Raw genomic sequence first — 15,557 nt, forward strand, 5'->3', positions numbered from 1 at the left:
AACCAACTGAGAGCAACCAAAAATTGGTAAGTTATAAAAACCAACTTCCTGAATACGGTCATGAACTAATAAGAAAGCAAAGAACATGCAGGCCTGGTGCTGAGTGAAGGCGGAAATTAACTGAATGAAGGGAAAAATAACTAGAGCACCAGAGCTGCTTTCACCCTGTCAGCATCTGTTGAAGCGGGTGGCTTTGAGTATAGGTATCCAAGGCTGGTCCTTGGAGGGAAGCCCAGGGCCTGCCCAGAGTAGGGTGACTAACAAGGGACCACAAACCACATGCATACTCACACATATGTACACACACAAACACACGCACACACACAACGGTGGGTCTCCAGAGGGCTGCCTCCTCCGAGGGCTACCTCTAGAATGAGCTAGAAGTAACCCCTCATTATCTGAAAGGAAAACTGCCTGTCTTGGTCCTTGGCACTGAGCCAAGCAGGGTGGGTGACCATCCCTTGAGAATTTATAATTGTAAGCCAGCTTTTATGAGATTTGCAGTCCAAATTCACACTACCTGGGTGGCCTGAAAAGGCTCAAGCCTGGTCAGTTCAGGTCTGGTATTGCCCCCAGGCATCTGACGGAAGCAAGGTGAGGGAACCACCTTCATTCCAGACCTTAAAGAACTTCCACAGATGGAGTTCTAAGGAAAATAAGGAGTTCATAGTGCTCTGCAGCAGGAGAGGCCACAGCAGTGAGAGGCCCGCGTACCGCAAAAAAAAAAAAAAAAAAAAAGAAATGAAGGGCCTAAAAATATGAGAACTAGTAATTGAGAGCAGGTAACTAGGCAATTGATAGAAATAAAAAACTAAATAATTAAAACTCAGTGGATAGGTTGAACATTAGTTTAGACAAAGCTGAAGAGAGAATAGGGAAATGAAAGAAACAATTGAAGAAATTATCCAGAATCCCACTTAAAGAGACCAAGAAATTAAACTTATAAGAGACACATTAAGAGACATGGAAGATAAAATGAAAAGGTCTAACATGCATCTAACCGGAGTCAAACAAGGAGAGGAGAGAATGGGTAGAATGATAGAAGGAAAAGAAAAAAGAATTTCAAGAATGATGAAAGACACCACTCTACAGGGTCAGGAAGTCCAGTGTATCCCGAGCTGGAAAAATTAAAAGAAATCTGCTCCCAAGCACCTAGTGAAACCCCAGAATACCAAAGATGAAGAAGATACCTTAAAAGCAGATTAGCTTTGAAGAGAAAATAACTAAACCAGAATTCTATACCAAGAGAATTCATATTTTTCAAGAACAGAGACACAACAAAGAATCTTCCTGAAAAATAAAAAGAGAGTTAGAACCACAGTAAAGGAAATTCTAAAAGATATATGTCAGGTAGGAGGATGTCTGATTACTGAATGAAAGTCTGAAATGCAAAATGAAGAGCAAAGAAATTGGTAAATATGTGGGTAAATATTGGTAAATATTTTACTCTGTAAAATAATATTTTATTGGATTAAAAATACAGGTTAGAGCTAAGTAGCACAACAACAATAACATATAAATTGGAAGGGTGGGTGATTATAATTCAACTGTTTAAGGTCCTTGGTTGTTCAGGAAAAGGATAAAAGTATTGGTTATATATATACACCAATACCAAAAGTATTGGTATACATATATCTCATGAGTTATAAATACATATAAAATTTTCTAGTGTAGTCATTGAAAGAATAGAAATGAGTTTATAACTTCCAAACTAGTGGTTGGGGGTGGGGGAAGCCAGAATGAGAAAAAAATCATTAGTCTTAAAAAACATAGGAAAGAGGCGACAAAATAACATAGGAAAGCTGGGACAAATAAAGATGGGAGAAATAAATCCAAATGTATTAGTAATTACAGTGAATGTAAATGGAGAAAAATTATCAAATCAGATTAAAGAAAAAGAATACAGATGCATTGCCACTTATTAATGACATCTAATCATAACAGAAAAGTTGAAAGTTTACATTTAAAAAGATATATCAGGCAAATTCTGACATTCTGGAACCTTAATCCAATTTCAGGACCTGTAGTGGCTCAGCAGTGAGCTGCCTCCCATCCCTGAAAGTGCCAGACTATCTTCCATTCACCTTTAACTCCCAGGTTTAGCTCTTCAGGATTCCAGACCAACGTGTAGTTCTGCATCCAAGGTCTCAAGTTCCAGCTTTCATCCCCTGAACCCCACAGGCTGTCAGCAGCTGTGCTCAGCCTCACGGCTGCCTCTCCAGATCGACGGTTGCCTCTAAGACACCCCTCTGGACTTCAGTCTTACTCTCATCTTGGCTATGTGATCAGCTCTTGATGCATTGAGATTTCTCCCCTCTCCCCATATTTTGTGTAGCACTTTTATTCAGTGACTTCCTCAGGAAGGTTGATATGAATTGCCTAGTCCTCCATCACCAGAAGTGCATTTTCTCAGAGTCCACACAGTGGTTTTGTTTTGTTGTACTTGTAAATATTTTATTTATTTATTTTATTGACATACATACAATTGACATACAACAGTATATCAGTTTCAGATGTACAACGTAATGATTCAATATTTGCATATTTTGCAAAATGATCACCACAATAAGTCTAATTAACATCCATCACCATGCACAGTTACACTTTTTTTCCCCTGTGATGAGAACTTTTAAGATTTACTCTCTCAGCAGCTTTCAAATATACAATACAGTATTATTAACTATAGCACACAGTGTTTTTAAATGCATGTCTTATCGCCACCTAGATAAGCCTTTTGAATCTAAAGAATGACTTCTACTAATTTTATATACTTCTTGATACCTCATAAAGCACTCTGAACAGTCAGTAAATTAGTAATAAAATAACTTGAATTTGCTTTTGACTCTATTTGATACTGTTCAACACATGTTAAATATCAATAGATGAATATCTAAATCAGGTATCTTCTGCTAATACATATACTGATTGGTGTACTTTGGCAAAGGATGTTTTTCACAAAAATATAGGGAGAAACAGGTTTGTAAGTGCAAGATAATAAGATCACTGTCAACTTTGGGAATTTAACCTTAATAAGACACTTAGAATTTGTCAAATTTAGGATTTCTTAGGTTGAGTCAACCTGGATATTTACAAAGGAGAGAGGAGGCGGTGTTTATAAATTGAAACAGAATGCTGATTAAATATAGAGAAAGCATTTCCACTGGCTTCCTTATGTGAAGGTTTTTATGTTACTAACCGGGATGAAAGGGCATCCCCCCACCCCTTAGCTGGTCATGAAGTGTCTATTCCAGTGTTACCACTTCCTGTGCATAATCAGTCAATACTGGTAAAATTCCATTCAACTGGTTTCTGTTTAGTGAAGTTACTTATACTACTCAAATGATACCTTACACTAAGATTGCTTTGCCCACATGATTGCATAAATTATTGAGTTCAAAATATTTTCTAATTCATACTGTAATTTTCTTTTGGACCCGAGGGTAATTTAGAAGTATATTTCTTAATTTCCAGTGATATAAGGTTTTCTAATTATCTTCTTGCTCTTGATTTCTAGTGTAATCTCATTTGATCAGAGGATAGACTCTGTGTGATTTCAGTCCTTAGAAATTTGTGAAGTTTTCATTATATGTTTTGTTTATGTGTTAAAATTATTTGCATTTAATATTCTATACACATCCATTAGTTTGCTAGTCATATTATTATTGTCCAATGTTTCTGCATTCTTACTAATTACTTTGTTTTGTCAGTGCTGAAACGTGTGATAAAACCTACTTTGATTCTGAACTTGTCTACTTCTTGTTGTACCTTCCATTTTTGCTTCAAATATTTTGAGAATTTATTAGGCTTATTCAAGTTAGAACTGTTATATCTTCCTAGTGTTTGAGTCACTTATCACTGTGAAATGTCTTTATATTGCTTTTTGCCTTAAAGTCAGCTTTGCATGAATAAAAAAGTTAAAAGCAGCTTTTCTTTTGGCCAGGGCTTGCATGGTCTATCCTTTTCCCCCCTTTTACTTTCAACCTTTCCATATCCTTATGTTTCAAGTTTGTCCCTCATAAATAGCATATAGTTAGTTTTGTTGTTTATCCCTTCTGACCATCTTTGTCTTTCAAATAAATCATTTAGTTCATTTATTCTTTTTTTTTAATAAGTTTATTTTATTTATTCTTGGCTGCGTTGGGTCTTCGTTGCTGTGTGCAGGCTTTCTCTAGTTGCGGCGAGCGGGGGCTACTCTTTGTTGTGGTGCACGGGCTTCTCATTGTGGTGGCTTCTCTTGTTGTGGAGCACAGACTCTAGGCGTGCGGGCTTCAGTTGTTGTGGCTCGCAGGCTCTAGAGTGCAGGCTCAGTAGTTGTGGCGCATGGCCTTAGTTGCTCCGCGCATGTGGAATTTTCCTAGACCAGGGCTTGAACCCGTGTCCCCTGCATTGGCAGGCGGATTCTCAAGCACTGTGCCACCAGGGAAGCCCAGTTCATTTACTCTTAACGTAGCTATCGTATGTTGTATTTAAATCAACCATCTCATTAGTGCTTTCTGTTTGTCTCTTGTATATTTCTTTTTCTTTGCTTCCTAATCTTTTTGATTGATTGCTGTGGGCAAAAGGTAAACAAAATTCTATTCCTTCTGCTTGATAACCTCAGTTAAATTTCTAGCTCTGTTCCCCTGTTAACCTAGTATGATGTATATCAACTATATTACTAGGCAACATCACTTAAGATAAAAATTACCCCTATTGGTAAATTGCACCTGTACTGGGAGAATGATAATTGTCTGGTGGGGATGACATACTTTGGGCTTCCTGAGTGTGATGACTCATGTATTAGGCATGTCCCTTTCAAGGACCCTGGAAGCTATGTCATTAGAGTTGTTACAAGAGATATTGCATCCTATGGGGCATGAGGCTTTTAAACCAAGGGCACTTCCCACATCTGTCTGATACGGACCTCATCTTATTGTGCCCAGGCTATTACCTGACTGCGGTATGGACTGCTGCACGACCTTGACATGCCTGCTGGCAAGCCATGTTCTTGTCCTCCTGGGTAGACTCCTGCCAAGTGCGGGCTGTAAGTCTTTTGAGTCAGAATGTTTAGTTAAACCTAGGGAGGCATCCTTTCCTTGCACTGCCGCTCCCCCACACACACTACCACTCAGTATTGCAATGATTTTTTATTACTACATTTATTCACGTTATTATTTTGGAAGATTTACACTATAATATTGTTTTGGTGGTTACTCAAGTTATTACAATGTCATTCTGGATTATAGAAATCTAATCTTATTGGGTGCTTTTGCCTCCTTCCTGGACAGCGCAAGGTCCATAAAACATCTTAATTCCATTTGTCTTCCTCCCAGCTTATGCGCTCTTTTGGTCATGTACTTATAAATATTTATTTTATTTATATATATATAGCAAGTAAGATGATGACATGATCATCATCATTATTATTACTACTAGGAATAGTCAATATCTGTTTAGATTTACTCATTTATTACTTCTTTTTTCCTCTTTCTATATCACCGAGCTTCCTCTTGGACCATTCTTCTTCTGCCTGAACTTCATCCTGTTATATCTGAGGCCTGATGTTGACAAATTCTGGAAATATTTTATGCTGTTTCCCTTCTTGAAGAACGTTTTTGCTGGGTGTGAAATTCTACATTGGCAGTTCTTTAAGCATTTCACAGACAATACTCATCCATCTTCTGGATTCCATATTTTCTTTTGAGAAGTCAGCTGTCAGTCTATTTGTTGCTCCTTTAGGTAGTCAGCCTTTTTTCTTCTGGCTGCCCTTCTTTGATTTTTTCAGAAGTTTAACTGATGTACCTAGGTGTACATTTTTCTTTTTAAATCTTGCTTGCAGTTTGTAGGACTTCTTCAGTTTGTTACAGCTTAATTGTTTTTCATCAGTTTTACAAAGCTCTTGGCTATTAGCTCTTCAAATATTGCTTCTGCCCCTTCTGTCTCCTCCCTTTGGGACTCCAGTTACTTAGACCACTTTACGGTGTCTTGTGTGCCTCTTAACCTCTCTTCTTTATCTTCCATCTCCATGATCCATTCTGGGAAAATTCTTCTCACCTTCCTTCTAGTTTACTAATTTTTTTCTTCACCAATTTCTAATCTACTCTTCTACTGATCCACTGAGTTCTTAATTTCCATTATTGTATTTTTAAGTCCTAGGTTTTCCAGTTGGTTTGGTTCTTTTTTGTAGTTTCTGGTTCTCTAAAAAAATTCTCAATATTGTCTTTTGTCATCTTGAACATGCTAAGCATAGTTGTTTTAATATTTCTATCTGATAACTCCAATATCTGGACCCTTACAGATCTTTTTATTTTGTATATTGTTTTGCTATTTCTAATTCATGTTATCTTGGCTCCTTATATATCTGGTTAACTTACTTTGTTCCAAACATTAAATTTGCAAAACTGTTTATAGAAATAATTGGAGGCCCAAGTTTATGTAGTCTTTCTCTAGGGAAGATTTATCTTTGCTCCTTTTAGGCACGTAAAAGCGCTGATATTCCGAAGGAGCTATTCCAGTTTGAAGGACTGAAATGATTCAGAGGTGAAAGGAACACTTAGTATGTACCAGGGCTGTGCCAATTATTTTACATTCTTCAACAGTGCATTTTTACCACAGCTTCTGCCTCTTTCTATTAAATTACTCCTTCTGTTACTTTTAATCATGTTTCTGTAAATACACAGAAACTTGATGTTTACATGTCTCAATTGTTTACACCCTAGCTTTACCCCCTTTCTACTCTTCCTGATGAGTCCTAAAATATAATAATACAACATTTTAACTGAATGCCTGAGAATTTCCAGGCATTTAATTGAAGGGAAATTTAAGTTGAAGGGAAAGGAAGAATTTTTTTTATAAGTCTATGCCTGAGAAATGAGAGTCACAGAGCTTAATTTGACACAGCTAACACTAATGACATGTCAGTGTCTTGAGTCTGGGATTTTTCTCCAGTGAAACTTATCATTTGCCGATTCATTTCTTTAGGAACCATATTATGTACGTTGCATCAAACCCAACGACAAGAAGTCCCCACAGATCTTTGACGATGAACGCTGCCGGCATCAAGTAGAGTATCTTGGACTCCTGGAAAACGTGAGGGTGCGGCGGGCAGGGTTCGCCTTCCGCCAGACCTATGAGAAGTTTCTTCACAGGTGAGAATAGACTAAACAAGGAAACCTGCTAGCACACTGAGAATTATGGAGTCCTCTCCATGTTTAACCGTGCATCAGCTCCTGTCAGACAATCTAAATGTTTGTTGAATGAACAGAAGAGATGAGGAAACTGCAACTGTGAAAGACCTTCCCAGAATCGGCAGGAGTCCCCTCGAGTCTGTGGTTTATGGACCATGGGGAAAAATTTTATTCTTCATGGGGAAAATGGGGGCATGTAGTATAGGAGAATAAACAAGGATTTGGAGTCACAGCTGGGTTGGAATCCTGGCTATGCTACTCATTTGCTGCACGACCTTGAGCTAGAAATTTAGCTTCTTTGACTCTCCTTCTGCATCTATAAAATGAGTATAGTAACACTACCTCATAAGCCTTTTGTTGTGAGGATTAAATTAACCAAAGTAAAAAGGCTACGTGCCTGGCACATAATAGATGTTCAATTAATGCTGTTTAGCATTACCGATGTTGCTAACTATAATAATAACAAAATATTAAGTAGTTAATCATGGAGGCCCTAAAATTAGTCTACCTGATTGAATCCTGGCTTTGCCGTTTCTTAGCTTTTTGACCTTAGGCAAATCATATAACCTTTCCATGCCTCAGGTTCCTATGTATAAAATGGGGGAAATTAATTAATTTTTTTAAATGGGAATAATAATGGTAACTACCTGGTAGGGCTGCTGGGGGATGAAGTAATATATGTGAAGTACTTAGAATGGTACCTGGCATATAGTAATCACTCAATAAGTGTAAGGTATCATTGCTATTGTTATTTATTGTTACTAACAATAATGATAGTTGACACCTGGTATCATAAAAATAGTGTTTTAAATTCCATCTATTCATCTATTTTAAAATATTTATTGAGCATTTCCTATGTTGTAGATTGCAGATTCCACGAAATATGAATAAACAAATACATAAACTATTGATTGGTGAGAAGAGTCTCTAAGGAGATAATAATGGCAGGAAGGGGTCAGCCATACAAAGGTCAAAGAAAAGAGCAGGTGGAGCAGACGAAACAGCGGAGAAAAGTCTCTCTTGCAATAATAAGTGGTGTTTTAGGTACCAAACGTCAGCCAGTGTGGTTGGAGGATGCTGAGTGACAGGGCAGTGGTGTAGCATGAGATCAGAGATGGACATAGGCCAGATGATTTTGAATGTTGTAATCCAGACTAAACAGTTCAGATTTTGGCTAAGTGTGGTAGAAAACCACTGGTGGATTTTATGCAGGGAGCAACCCAATCTTATGGATGTCTTAAGATATCACTGTGGCTGCTGTGTGAATAGGAAGCAGGGAGACATTTAGAGATGCTATTGCAGGAATCCAGGAGAGGCAGCTCAACGAGAGTGCCTTGAACAAGGAATTACTGTAGATCCAAGAGTAGTGGACTGATTCAGGGTATGTTTTGTGGAAAGGTGGACTAGACTTGCTCATGGATTGGCGTGATGAGAGAGTAGTAGAGAGGGATGAAGGGTAACAAGTCGATTCTGGCTGGAGCATCTGGGTAAGCATGGTACCATTTGCTGAGGTGAGAAAGATGGGGGAAGAGAAGCTTGAGGAGGCGGACATGAAACTGGGGCAAAGATGGAATCAAGCTTGTCTCCTGACTGTGTTAGGTTTGAAATGGCTACTAAATGTCTAGGTAGAAATACTAAGTAAGTTCTTAGCCATACAAATCTGGAGTTCTGGGAAGAGTCCAGGCTGGAAATAGAAATTTTGGAGTTATTGGTATACAGATTGTATGTAAAGTCTTGGAGCTGGATAGAAAAGAGGAGGAGGCCCATGCCAACATTTAGCTTTGTGGTCTGACATGAAAGAACGAGCAAAGAGAGAGAAGAAGCACCCAGGAAGCTAGAAGAAATATCAGATGAGGGTCATGTCACAGAAGCCAAGAGAAGATGGCATTTCAAGAAGAAAAGTACAGTTATCGTATTAAATGTTGCTGCGCCGTCAAGTAAGGTAAAAGCAGGAGCTCAACCATTAGACTAGGCAACATAGAGGTCAAAGGAGAAAAGGCTGGACAGAGCCCCGTTTGAGCAGGATGGGGAAGTGAAGTGAGAAGTTGGATGTCTCTGGACAACTCAAGAATGTGTGCTATGAATGAGAGCAGAGAAAACTAGAAGCAGCAGCCAGAGTGGAATGTGAGGTCAAGGAGATACTAGAAAATGTTTGTATGCAGGTGGGGATGATTCAGAACAGAGGGAGAAACCAGTGACACAGGAGGGAGGGAGATAACTGTAATAATAACGTCCTTGTGAAGGCAAGGAATGAAATCCCAAGCACAAGTGCAAGGTTTGTCAGCTTTAGATGGGAGCAGGGATGCTTCACCCTTAGCAACAGGGTGAAAGGCAGAGAATGTGAATACAGATGCAGGAAGCCTCGAAGCTTGGCTGATGGCAAAGATGAAGATGTTCCTATCCGATTGCTTCCATTTCCTCAGTAAAGTATGAGGCGAGGTCATGAGCTGAGAGTGAAGATTAGGAGATGTGGTGTAGGAGGTTGGAGGGAAAATGAAAATACTCATTTTGGAGAGTGGGAAAGCATAGGTGTGTATAGTAGTTTTCCTGCTAGGACGATCTGAGCGCCCACTTGACATTCGAGGTTATAAGTGTACAGTGACACCACTGAGCACTGTCTCTTGTTCTCCACCAGTGTTCAGCTACTTGTGTGAAGAAGTGAAAGGGGGGCTTCCCTGGTGGCGCAGTGGTTGAGAGTCCGCCTGCCGATGCAGGGGACACGGGTTCGTGCCCCGGTCCGGGAAGATCCCACATGCCGCGGAGCGGCTGGGCCCGTGAGCCATGGCCGCTGAGCCTGCGTGGCCGGAGCCTGTGCTCCACAACGGGAGAGGCCACAACAGTGAGAGGCCCGCGTAACGGAAAAAAAAAAAAAAGAAGTGAAAGGGATTTACACTAATTGGAGACTCTTGGAATGAATAAAACTTTATAGCAGAATAGCCTAGAAAATTGAAACAGTTTTATACTGATCAAAAGGTTATGCTCAAAACTGATCATTTTCCTTATTGAAATCATACTGTTCTTGAAACTTGGTTTTTTTTAAATTGAGGCTGTAGAGTAGGAGTGTTGTCATGAGTAGAGATGTGTTCATTCTGAGTCTTGACTTCAAACAGTGTCAAATTATATTAATAGGAAGATTGTTAGTCCCTTGTCATTACTCAGAATTCTAGCAATTACTCAATTGTAGTATTGATTTTTGTGTTGTCACGTATATAAGATCAGCAGAAGTTAAGTATTAGAATGAGCAGGGTGGGAATGGGTAACTATAGGATGGGGCTGAACTAAAAGTATATTTACCTAAAATATATATTTATCTAACTAAAAATATATGATCATGACACCATGATAATAGAAGCCATGGAAAGAAGTTGAAATAAGAGAATAAGCAAGCTCGATCTGGAGGGGACAGGGACTTTGCAAGTGCATATCCTCACTCTTAATCTCTTTATGCACCTATTTTACTTTCAACTCAAGATGTTTGGTGTGTTTTTTGGCGTGAAAGACATGCTATGAGGATTGGATTCTGTTTTCTAATGCTCATGTAAAAATAGAAAAGATTAAAAAGAACCTATGAATTTCAAATATGATGGTCTTAGGAGTACAAGCTTAAATTTCCCATTCCCACTGCAGAACATCCCCCAATAATATAAAATATGTGTATTTAAAGGCACGTTAATGCATAGCCGCACTATGGAATCAGAAGGGGGATTCTCAGTGAGCCTTAAAGGTGTGAATCACTCCTAAATGCAATACGAAGCAGACATGAAGGCCCAGGAGTATGCCGGGGTCACAGTTTTAAGGAAAGACTGCCTTGTGAGGCTTGAGCTGCCATTCAGGAAGCATCTCAGCTACTGTGCTGGAGTTTACCCAGCTGCCGCACCGGGAGGTTAATGGCCAGTGCAAGTAACCACCTCAGTGACTGTAACAGAGACGTCATAGGTATATTGGCCAAGACTCAGGAAGCAAAAGTAGCCACCTAACAAGAGGCCAACAAATGCCAAAATGTACACATACGTAGAAGGACTCTGGGAAAGGAGACGAGATAACAGTCAAACATCTGAGAAAGGCCAGACCAATGAAAAGGAGACAATGAGCTCAACAAATAAAAAACCTCACCCCCAAGGGACCAGAGCAAGGAGTGAAAGACATTAGAATAACCCTACTTCATATTCTCCAAGAGATAAAGGAGAGAATTATGGTCCTAAAATAGGAGTACAAAGTTAGAAACAAGAACAGGTAGTTATTAAAAAGAACTAATTAGAGATTTAGAAAATGAAAACCAGATCAAGCACAATGAAAGAGTGAATTGTCCATCAGTAGAAGGAGTCGGCAATTTGTAGTGTCATCATACAATGGTTACTAATCAACATTAAAGAGAATGAATGGCTAATACAGCAACAACGTGGATGAATAAAACATTATGCTGAAAAGGAGTCACCAAAGAGTAATTTCTTGATGCTACCATTTACACGAAGTTTAAGAACAGATGGAAATCAGAGCAGTGCTTTGCTCTGGGTTGGGGGTTGACTGGAAAGGGGGAAGGGCAATGGGGGAACTCTTTGAGATTATGGAGATAATCTGTATCTTGATCGGCGTGTCAGTTCCATGGGTGTACACACTTTTCAAACTTACTGATTCGTGTACTTAAATGTGTGCATTTTACTATACATAAAGTTTACCACAATTAGAAAATTTTTTTTCTTAACTAAACTTCCTTTAAACAACTTAGTGAGCTAGAAGATCAAGCTGAAGACTTCTTCCAGACCTCATCACAAAGAAAAAGAGATGGGAAGTACTAAAGAAAGGTCAAGCCGTGTATAAGGTTGATCCAGGAGAGCCAGAAGCCATCTAACTGGCGCTCCAGAAGGAAAGAGGAGTCTAGGGGTCAGAGTGAAAGAATACACTGAGTGTAAAACATATGAAGTTTTTAAATGAAACTTAAGTACATTATGTTCACTTTCAGAATGTTAGACATAAATAAAAATGCTTAGCGCTCCCAAGAAGAAAGGCAAACTACCCATGAGGGAATGAGACTCATACTGACATCAGACTTCTCATTAGCAACAGTCAGTGTAGACAGACAAAGGAGCAGTATCTTCACAGTGAAGGGGAATGAAGTTTATGCTTAGAATTTTATTCCATGCCAAGTTATCATTCAAGAGTGTGGGCAAAATAAAAACGTTTTCTGACATATATAGGCTCAGAAAGTTTACTATTCTGAGAGGGTCATAACCCTCTGAAAAATCTCTAGAGGGTATACTTTAGCAAAAGGGAGAATAAATGCAGGAGGAAAATATGGAATGCAAAAAAGCAACATTGAACAAATAAGTAGGTAAAACTTTATGTGAAATCTGAACAAGTATTGATTGTAAGGAGGAAAAAGAAGTCTGTAGTAATCATTTGCAACAAAAATTAAAATAGTAGTGAGAAATATAGAGAAGTAAAGACTTTTATACTCCTTATGGGAAGAATATAGATGTTAATTAACTAGACAGGAAAAAGTATGTATCTTTACATAAGTAAATTTTTACATATTTAATTTTTCAGAATGATAATAATAATGGTGCTGACATTGTCAAGTGCTCACACCATATGTACCCGGCACTGTTTTAAACAGTCTGCATGTAGTCTGTCCCTAAAGCCAACAACCAGATGAGGAGAGTGTGTTGCCGCCATTTTATGCAGATGAGGAAACCGAGACACACGAAGGTCAAGGAACTTGCCTCAGGTCACGGAGCCAAGTGGTGGTGTAGCCGTGTCTGAACTCAGGCAGTTGGCTCCTGAACCTATCGTCTTTAACAGTGCACCGCCTCACAACTGAATGTGCGGCTTTATCAGAGGAAGGAGTAAAATGGCATAAAGAAAACTCAGTCTGCCTAAGAGAAAATAGGGTAGAAAGCAACAAAGAGAAAGCACAATTAATAGAAAACATTAAATGAGAAGTTGAGAACATTGAAACATATTAATAATCACAATAAAAGTGTCAAACTTGCCCTTTAAAAGGCAGAATTGTGGAAAGACTGAAGTCTCTCCAGTTGATGACTATCTAAGTCGAGATTAGGTCCTCTCTACTAGAGTCATCTAGGAAGAGTGCTGGATGAGATGGTGGGATGTGCATCTGGGAGGATGGTCTATCCCTCCTCTGCAGGCTGTGTTTATCTGCCACTTTACATAAAATGAGTTTGTTCACATTGAAAAACTGACATTTTATTTTAATGTCATACTGACTGAACTAATTAACAGTGGGACATGGGGTAGGATGGAAGGTGTGTAGGACATTGGATGTATGTTTTCAGTCCTGGTGGGAGAAAAAGTAATATTTTCTGCAATGAGTTTGTGCTTTTAGATTCTGCAGATTTTTTGTAAGCTAGCTTTGAACCTAAATTTCTGCTTGTCACTTTCATTTTCATTCTTTTATTGAAAAAGAGAGAGAAGGATTTTAAATGTACTGATAACCTTAAAAGCTGCTAAAGTCTTTCAGGGAGGTAAAACTGGTTGTCAGAAAGCAGTTGAATTTAGCTTTTTAATTTACAAGTTCAGGATGCTGGTTTGCTGAAGAACTTGGGGCATGCCCTTGACCGTCAGGAAGAAAGGAAGGGCGCTGTTACCCTGATGTGTTAGCTGAGCAGTGTGGCGGTAGGATTGCTTCTAGTTTCTGCAACACGCCTAAAACTTTAAACAAATGCCGTTACTCCCTGTTGACTCTTATTCTATCGATAGTTCTATAATGAATTTGGAAGTTTTTAGATTTTATTTCCTTTTTTCACGTGACGTCGCTTAATATTACCTTTCTCTTCATATTAGAACTCCTTGGTTTCGGTTTCTGTCTCTATCTGGCAAGTGACTAGACTTTTAAATGTATTTTCTTCCATTCTTTCATTCAGTAGCTATCTCGTTCCTCATTGTATGGTGGACAACATGATAGGCACATGGCGTATAGCAGGGAACAAAACAAAATCCCTGCCTTCGTGGTGCCCATAGACTGACATTCAACAGACAAACACACAAATCAATATGATTGCAAACTGTGATGAATGGTGTGAGGAAAAGAAACCCATCTGGCTGCCCTAGAGAGGAATAATGGGGGTGAGGGTTGATGGTTGATGAAGGAGAATCAAAAACAGACTATGAGGAGTCTCAGCCTTTCAAAGAGTAGATTAAAAAGCATTCCAGGCAATGGGAACAGCATATGCAAAGTCTCCAAAGCAAGAAAGAGGCAACCGCATTACGGGACCCTAAAGAAGGCCAGGGCGACTGGAGTAGAACAATGAAAGCAGGAGAAAGTAAAAGATAAAGATGATGTGAGGCTCGTTAGAATACTGCTCTGGCTGCTAAATATGCAGAATGGGTTGAAGAGGAAATGGAAAACGGGTTAGGAGTCTATTGTGGTCAACTTGATGGTGGCGTATATTAGGATTGTAGCAGTAGAGATGAGAATAGTTGAATTTTAAATATATTTTGGAGGTGGAGTCAATAGACCTGATGATGGATTAGAAGGAATGATAGAGAAGAGAAGGGATCAAATATGACTCCCAGGAAACTGAGGACATTGAGGTAGGAAAGGACTGAAAGAGGAATTTAAGATACCTTTAGGGCTATATAGGCATTGGATATGTGAGTCTGAAGCTCAGAACTGGGCGTGGGAGAGTAAATGCATGAGTTGAAAAATAAAGTGGATGGAATAGATGAAGCGATGTGGGAGGTTGTACATAGAGAGAAGGGGGCCTGATACGAGCTCTGGGACACTCCAGCATTTTGGGCGTCCAGGAATTAGGAGTTGCCAGAAAATGAGATTGAGAAGAGATATCCAGAGAGACAGAAGGAAGCTAGGGAGAGTGTGCTGTTGTGGAAGCTAAGATGGAAATCAGGAAAAGAGAGAGACATCAAGAAGAAGGGATCAGATGCCCCTTAGATACATAGCATCTTAACCAGAAATGTGTAAAGCCCTAGGAGGAGAACATGAAGACTCCTGAAAGGCACGAAAGTAGACTTGAACTAATGGAATGATATCCCTTGTTCTTGGATAGGACAACTCAACGTCAAAGCTAAATTTACTGAATGTAACATGGGAACCCAATAAAAATACCAGAAAGGATTCTTTTGTTTTGTGATTGTTTTTCCCTGGAACTATGCAAATTGACTCTAAAGTTCATATAGAAAAATGAACACATAGGAATATCTAGAAATACCTTTAAAAAGGAAAAGAAGGAGAAAAGACCACCAGATATTAAAATATACTTATAACGTCTATAATTAGACGTTTGCAGTACTGATGGGGCCGAGGGACAGACAAAGCAATGAAACAGACCAGAAAGCCCAGAAATGAACGGAAGTACATATGAAAGTTTAGCATATGATAAAATGGCATATTAAATCAGAGGGAGAAGGACAGAC

At 39.0% G+C, this 15,557-nt stretch overlaps 1 protein-coding gene across 2 annotated transcripts in view; it reads left to right on the forward strand.

Moving 5' to 3' along the window:
- Window positions 1–15,557, forward strand: part of MYO1D (myosin ID) — a 346,176-nt gene that overhangs the window by 139,462 nt on the left and 191,157 nt on the right. For both annotated transcript variants that reach the window (XM_082860517.1, XM_082860518.1), the window contains exon 15: window positions 6,961–7,127. In XM_082860517.1, coding sequence (XP_082716643.1) covers window positions 6,961–7,127 — 167 coding nt within the window. The remainder of the gene's footprint in view (window positions 1–6,960; window positions 7,128–15,557) is intronic.

This window comes from Leucopleurus acutus (genome assembly GCF_964270905.1).
Source record: "Leucopleurus acutus genome assembly, chromosome: 19".
In the NCBI taxonomy this organism is placed as follows: Eukaryota; Metazoa; Chordata; class Mammalia; order Artiodactyla; family Delphinidae; genus Leucopleurus; species Leucopleurus acutus.